The following is an 8,111-nucleotide window of genomic DNA, read 5'->3' on the forward strand; positions in this document are numbered from 1 at the left end:
TATCCTAGTTGCCTGCAGAGTGTGTTGGCATCAGTAGAATCAAACCCATTGCTACATATTGTTCCCCATTGTCCATTACAGTATAGCTCAACACGACCTTCATTAGAGTAATCCCCTCCCTGTAGACGTATCATGCCAAGGAATGGATTATCCCATATCTTAGTACTAGCTAAAAAAATAGATTATATTTATTCAAATAACTATTTTATACATGTAGCTTGTAATCTTGAGGGGAAAAATATGGCATTTTAATAGATATTCACCAAAATAAATCTGCCGTTTTGAACCATTCCATGCATACTTGACAAATTAAATTTAGCCAAACACTGAAATTTAGCAATTTCAAAAATTAGCAATTTATCAAAATTTACTCCCTCAAAAAATACCAGCTATAAGGTAATGATTAGAGACTTACAACATTGGACTATTACATCTTGACTATTGGAGCTGCATTGGTGATCAATCTCAGTGGAATAGAAGCACTGAGACACTGAGAGAAAATAACTGCCACAATCTAAGCCTTGCCATACTGTAGGTAGATAATCTGTACCATATCTGTAAAAACAGACTTTAGTAATTTATTATTATTATTCTTTGTCGTTAATTATTATTAATATTATTATAATAGTTAGAAATACAACAGTTAAAAAATGCACACACTTAAATGTAGAAAAATACAATTAGATATAGAAAAATGTGATAGTGCAGAATTTGAGATGGTAAGTAAGTTGGGATATATTTATAATAATTAAGCTATTGATTATCAAGATGTACTGTATAATCTCGCCCAATTTTTGCATAGTAAAAGTTATAGCAAAACATAATAAAAAGTAACTATCATCAATATAAAATTTTACCAATTACTTTTCCACAGACAAATTTGCAAAATATTCCTCTCATATAATAAAATTTTGTAAGATAGATCAATTTCAAAAATTATGAGGAAAAATAAGTACACATTAAAGCATTTAGGCTAATTTATAATGGCCGAGATTAAAGCATACAGTAAATTTAATTAGTATAAAATACCAACATTTCGAATAATTTACATTGTGTTCTGCCCAGAGGTAGAATAAGAAATCTCTGAATCAAATCCCAACTGATGACATATGACAACGGCCTCAACATAATGAAAGTAAGCATCATTACAGATGTTACCCCAGCCATTATAATAGACTCTAACTATCCCGGATGAGAAAGAACTTGACGTGGAATTAAATCGAGATAAAATGACTGTTCCATTAATCTGGCCTAAAAAGATATGAATAAACTCACAGGAGGAAGTATAAAAACCAAGTGTGTATCAAGAGTGCAAAGATCAAGTTAAAAAGGATGTACTATTCTACTCTCTCATCACTTTTATAAATTGCAATTCACATGGCATTACTTCATATGTACTATAAGGAATGTAAAGTTTATGTATTCAGTACATTTATATACATGCACACATAAACACAAACACAATATTATTGAAATAAGTATACTAGAAAGAATGTAAAACATTAACATGTAGATTTAGTAGCTGCTGGATATATAATTTATTTATTGTTTTTGAGAACCACAGAGCCTACCAAAACTTTATACAATTACTCATTCTTCATGTTCATTATTTCAGCAAAGGCACTCAGGCATAGAGTGAGTGCTATGAGGCTAAAAACAATTATTTTAATTACTGCTAGATTATCATTATTTTCGAGGTAATCAAGCTTATTTGTCCCTGGAACCAAAATCTGTGCTGGATGAAAGCTGGAACAAAGCAGCTACGTCTTACAACTCACCACTAGTGATCCGGCTACAGCAGAGCCAGAGAAGAAGGAGAGGGAGAAAGAGACAGCGCTTCGACATTCCTTCCACTGTAGTTTAATTAATAGTTTTATTACTTTTATGACAAAAGATTACTAAAATCTCGTCATTAACCTTAATATGATTTTTTTGTACTGATAAATAATTACAGCCAGTCACATTATAGAAATAATTCCCTGCACTCAATGAGTCCGAAAGCTGCGAAGGCGAGCACCTATGAAAATATCCATCCCAAGTCGGCCGATAGTGCTGTGACCTACCAATACTATCAGGGACCCTGAGTTCTTTGGTATATTTATCTGCACGATATGAGAATAGGTGATGAGGCCATGCAGTAGAAGCAGCATTTGGCACCATTATAATCTTTTCGGCATAAGTAGTACAGCTCTTGCCACATTTGAAATACACAGGTAATGACATTGGATCCAGTCCGGTGCATTTGTTTGATGATAAAGCTTGTTCTACTATCGGTAGGAGTCTCCCATTGTCTACCATGAGTGTGTTAGTGAAATGATAAGTACGAGCCGTATCTTTAGACATCGGTCGGTCTAGCTCTTCCATCATTTTAAGGAGGGACTGGTGCTTCTCTGGTAAGCAAATGGCTCCTTGGTGTCAGTGTAGTACAGTCTTATAAAGAGTATGGGAAGTGGTCTTTTTCTTTTGTCATGCATTAAGATGATGTTGATCCTCACGTCAATGATTCAAATTTCTTTTGTCAAGGAATCCCACTCTTCTAATCTAATAATCATAGAATAAAAAAAGGACTAAAATGTGTTTCATAACAACGTTTGAAGCCGGGAGACATCTTCATCCATAAGTCTGCTTGACTTTTAGGATAAATCCGATAAGGTACATGTACCTAAGAAATTGAGTTCTCATTATAATTTAGACATTGAAGGATCCATGAAGCCATGGTAATAATTCACATTATGTGCACAACAGTCTTCTTTTAAGACTCCCCTTTACCCACTAGCTACAATCAGTGTATACATGTACATGTATATTCTTACTTTTACTGGTTCTTTTATTGGCTCCTTCTCTGTTCCTGCCTAGAGGTGCTGCAAACGTTCTTCTGTCACTTTCGGACCCAGTCCTTCTGAATCTTACATTATATATGATTCTCCAATTAGACCAGTGGTGTGCTCCTTGATTGGTTCCCTGCCAGTGCCGGTGCTATGATTCTTTAAGAGTCGACTTTTATGATTATCAATTTGGGTAGTATTTTAAAATTTATTAAGTGACTAAAAATAGATAATTATTAAGGAAAAAACATGATCGTGTAGCACAGTTCTGTCATGGTGTTTTGCCAAATTTTGGCAGCTTTAAAAAATTCATTAATGAAATCCAATTTTGATTAGAATTAGCTCTGCAACATTTATAAGTACGTGTATATGCATCAGAAAAAATTATAAAATGTGGTAAAATTTGGTCAATGACCCCGTGCTATAGTACAGCAGCTTTGTCCCAATTTTTGAGAAAATTGAAAAATTCATAAAAAATCCAACAGTGATTAGAATCAGCTTAAACTTTCTATGCAACATTAGTACATGTATTTGCATCAAAAAATTATAAAAATTCTCTCCATTTCAATTTTGGCAAAATTTGGCCAATGACCTTGTATATACAAGAACTTTGGCCTGACTTGAGAGCCTTAAAAATTGTAAAAAAATCCAGTTGTTATTGGAATTAGCTCAAAATTTCTACACAACATAGGTATATGTATTAGAAAAAAATTATATAAAAGTGAAAAATGTTCTTCTAAATAAAACAAAAATTCCATCATTCATTAATAACACATGATGCTTACCATAAACGCTATCAACAACAGTAAGATTGAACTTAATCTAACAAGTACAGCTTATTGGGGGACAAATTCTTCATACTTACAACCTCCAAATTCAAGGAATCATTTAATATTCACCCTGTATAATAGGAAAAATATCAAAATTAGTCCAAAATGCAATAAAAATGGTGATGACATATGTTGGCCTACTGCATATAGTCAATACTCAAATGTTAGTTGATTAGAAGCCTCGGCTTCTAATTCATCCTTGTGTACAGTAACCCACAACATTTTAGTGTAGTTTATCAAAGTATAACTGAACTCAGTTCATTTAGCAAAAATCAGCACAATGATGGAATCAGCAAATAAAAACTCAGCAATAAAAATCAGCAAAAACAGCAAATGAAATCAGCAACGAAAATCAGCACAATGTATTAAAACAGTTATGTAACAGCAAAAATTATTCAAAAACTTCAATTGGGTCATCCTTTTTCTTGTCCAACCGGTAGGAAGTGAGACTTACCTCTCCATCAAGATTGTTATAGACACGCACCCATATGTAATCATATGTACTACGACCAACACATATCTAAAGCACAATAATATAATTGATATCTTATGGAATACCAATGATAATAACATTGATAATAACGATTATAACAATGAGGCCACAGATCACTTTTTGCAAATTAAGTTGACTTGCAAAGATTCAGAGACACCGTCAGTCTCAAAGGATTGTAAAAATTTAAAGCAACTTGAATTAAATAAACAAGCAGCTATACTGTATAATTTGACAGATACAAAAATCAAGTCATGAATGATATTTGATCTTAAAGCAAAGCATGAGCTACAACCGTATATTAGTGGATTTAGTAATTTAATCAGTGACCTTCTTTTATTGTAATAACAAAATTAATAGCAATTTTGATGCATGCATTTCCAATGTTGAATATGTGTTGGCTATGCATGATTATTTCTTGCCATCCATTCATTTTCCAAAATGCAACAAAGGTAATAATCCATAATAATATTACTAACTGGGATATTCCACTACCAAAAGTTGAATATGCCCCAACTCCTTAACCAAATCTAACCCTATAAGGGAGGATCCAAATTCCATGCTGGTATGACTTATTCAATTTGACCCACTGACCCTACAGTATCTCTTACTTTAATAATGTAATTCATTCCTGATACAGGTTGAGAGCGGAATGACATGGCCTTGAACTCTGCAAATTTTCTACCAGTCTTTTCCTCTAGGGATACTTTAACCTAAAGATATTTAATACTGCATACCAGTTTATTTTCACTGTAAAATTTTTTTGCAATTAGTTTTGATGTTTCAAGGTTAAATTGCAAAATTCTGCATTAACTCTATGATCACCATTGCCACGTGGTGCATGCCGCAGTTTGCAAGGCAAGCTAGATCTATTCGTGAAAAGTTTATTCCATGAAAGCTTAATAATGCAGGATTCACAAAAAAAATATTGCGAAAATAAACAGGTGCTGGAGGGGTAGCTGGATCATAGATTGTTTGGACCCCCCGGTATACGTGATGGTAGCGGGACTATTTTTATTGGTTTACTGTGTCCGCTATTTTCTGTGTGTCCTCATTGGCGTCCGTCTCCGGCCCAAAGTCGGCTAGTTGTTTGTAGTTCGACATTTTTCAGTTTCCTTCCTTCCAGTTGGCGTTAGTGACTGTGATCTTCTCGTAACTGTGGAGCTACCTCGAACTTAAGGTCACTACGTTACTGATTTTCTTATAAATTCTTGGCCTCGAGTGGTACCACAACACGGTGGTGCCACCCTGAGCTGATGACCCGGTGGTACCACGCTGACACCACCATAATAAAATAACACCGTACTACACTAGACTAATGTGAAACATTAAGGGCTTGCCCCCTTAATGTTTTGCATTAGTCTAGTGTTATTAATTATAATAATTGCATTAGGCAGGGCACTAAAGGTAGGTATCCACTATGCAACTTGATGCGGTTGTGCAACATGTTGCATGAATTTGAGACTCTCTCTACTTCATGCAACATGTTGCCCAACCACATCAAAGGTTTGACCACAAATTGCAAGCAACAATGCGTGGATGCCCACCTTTAGGATGTTGGCACCTGGGTCTTGTCAGCCGGCCATAATTATGTCGGTGTCGGTGTACCAAAATGTTTCCTTTTTTCTATTACATTTGCTTCAAAAGGTTTCTGGATCGGGTGGTTGAGGTATCACTGTAAAAACGGGAGTGTGCCATCAAATTCCACAGCCTAATTAAAATATAGCCAGCCTGCAGAATTTTTTTACGCAAAGAAAAATGAGCTAAAAAATTAGCATGCACAATGAAGCATGATTGTTTGCCATGTATAACTTGTGCTGTATCATGCATAGAAAGAAAAAAGAATAACCAGAAATTATGAATATACAAAATTATTCATGAGTCAGTTAGGCATTAATCGAAGCATCTACATGTATATGATTGGAGTTGCAAATAAATGGGTGGGCTCCTTCACATTTCCTGACGGTTGCGGTTCGACTGCTTAAATGAGTCTGAAAGCTGTCCAGGTGAGCATTTATGAAAATACCCATCCCAAGTCGGTCGATAGTGCTGTGACCTCCCAATGCTATCAGGGACTCTGAGCTCTTTGGTATATTTATCTGCACGATACAAGAATAGTCTGGGGTGACTGAGGCCAGGGCATGTAGCATTTGGTACAATTACAATCATTTCGGCATAAGTAGTACAACTCTTAGCTCGTTTGAAGTACACAGGTAATGAGAGTGGATCAAGTCTGATGAATGATTGATTTAGGAGATTCCCATTGTCTACCATCAGTGTGTTGGTGAATAAGTAGGAACCGTATCGTTTAGACATTGGCTGGTCTAGCTCTTTCATCATCTCAAGGAGCGATGGTCAACCAGTGCTTCTGTGGTATAAAAAATTTGTCGGCATCGTTCATTCCAAGGTATTTAACATCATTAAAGTTATGCCAGATACATTCTGCTATGACTCCAGTCTGTCCGTCGTGATACGAGGCACTATCAATCAGTGGTGGCTCTAGCTTCCAGTCCAATACTTCTAGGACTCCTTTCTTGAGGTAAGGCTCTAAAACTTCGTAGATTTTCTCTGCTCCAGCTTGCAAGAAAATTGTCATGAATTCCATTCTAAGTGCAAGATTCAATTTGACCCAATCAAGCAGGACCTTTGGCTCGAGGTTCGGCCGTACCGATTTATGTAGACACATTGCGAATTTATACTTGTACTCTTTTGGATCAAAAACAGTCTCAATAGCAACGGGAATTGATTCATCCTTGCAGTCTCCATTAGTTGATACTGTAACGTGTGAGAGAGACTCTCTCTGGATCTCAGTAAGCTGAGGATTACGAACCAAGTAAAGGACGTAGTTGTCGTGTCCTTCTTTAATGGCACTGTGGTCTAATTCAGTTGACAAGCATAGTGGCTCCTTGGCATCAGTGTAGTGCAGTCTTATAAAGACTGTGGGAAGTGGTCTTTGTCTTTTGTCTTGCATCAAGATGATGTTGATCCTCACGTCATTCAAATTTCTTTTGTCAAAATATCCCACTCTTCTAATCTACAATGTATAATGTGTCATAAAGTAGCTATAAAGGATTAGAATTATGTCTTCATACCACGTTTGAAGGAGACAGCTTTATCCATAAGTCTGCTTGACTTTTAGGATGAATCTCATCAGGTAAATGTACCTAAGAAATTGAGTTATCATTATATTCAAGACTCCTGTTATAATTTAGGCATTGAGAGATCCATGAAGCCATAATAATAAAAGAACACCACTTGACACATTCATTAACAATTCACATTATGCGAATGCAATTAATAATTTCACAAAGGACAGACTAAGTGTATGTACTACAGTACTTCCTTTTAAGCGTCTGGTTACAATACAATCAGTGATTCATTGTATATGCATATATCTCTTACTTTTACTGGTTCTTTTATTGGCTCCTTCTTTTCTGTTCCTACATTTAGGGGCTGTGAAGGCTCTTCTGTCACTTTTGGATCCGGTCCTTCTTTTGACTCTACATTATGGTTCTCCTCATTCCCAATTAGACCAGTGGGGTCAGTGGGGCGCTCCTTAATTGGTTCCCTCCCAGTGCTGGTGCTGTGATTCTTTAAGAGTTGGCTTTTATGATAATCAATTTGGATAGTGTTTTTATGAAATGACTAAAAATAGATAATTATTAAGGAAAAAACATAATCATGTAGCACAGTTCTGTCATGGTGTTTTGCCAAATTTTGGCAACTTTAAAGAATTCATTAATAAAATCCAATTTTGATTGAAATCAGTTCAAAATTTCTATGCAACAATTATAAGTACATGTATACACTGCTTGAGTCAGAAAAAATTATAAAAATTCAGAATTTTCTCCTATCAATTTTGGTAAAATATTTTTGAGAGCCTTAAAAATTCATAAAAAATCCTATTGTAACCAGAATCAACTCAAAATTTTTACACAACATAAGTACTTGTATATGTATCAGAAA

At 35.3% G+C, this 8,111-nt stretch overlaps 2 protein-coding genes across 2 annotated transcripts; both read right to left on the minus strand.

Moving 5' to 3' along the window:
• Positions 1 to 3,941: 3,941 nt before the first annotated feature.
• LOC109589080 (stefin-C-like) lies at positions 3,942 to 5,341 on the minus strand. The gene is made up of 3 exons (XM_020005204.1): positions 5,172 to 5,341; positions 4,757 to 4,858; positions 3,942 to 4,175 (listed from the first exon to the last, which is right to left on the minus strand). The coding sequence occupies exons 1-3, from the start codon at positions 5,247 to 5,249 to the stop codon at positions 4,047 to 4,049; spliced, it is 309 nt and encodes a 102-aa protein (XP_019860763.1). The 5' UTR covers positions 5,250 to 5,341; the 3' UTR covers positions 3,942 to 4,046.
• A 601-nt stretch (positions 5,342 to 5,942) lies between these two features.
• Positions 5,943 to 7,791, minus strand: LOC109589079 (uncharacterized). The gene is made up of 3 exons (XM_020005203.1): positions 7,548 to 7,791; positions 7,238 to 7,309; positions 5,943 to 7,179 (listed from the first exon to the last, which is right to left on the minus strand). The coding sequence occupies exon 3, from the start codon at positions 7,114 to 7,116 to the stop codon at positions 6,487 to 6,489; it is 630 nt and encodes a 209-aa protein (XP_019860762.1). The 5' UTR covers positions 7,117 to 7,179; positions 7,238 to 7,309; positions 7,548 to 7,791; the 3' UTR covers positions 5,943 to 6,486.
• Positions 7,792 to 8,111: the final 320 nt, after the last annotated feature.

Source organism: Amphimedon queenslandica, unplaced genomic scaffold (assembly GCF_000090795.2).
Source record: "Amphimedon queenslandica unplaced genomic scaffold, v1.1 AMPQUscaffold_11651, whole genome shotgun sequence".
Taxonomy (NCBI): Eukaryota; Metazoa; Porifera; class Demospongiae; order Haplosclerida; family Niphatidae; genus Amphimedon; species Amphimedon queenslandica.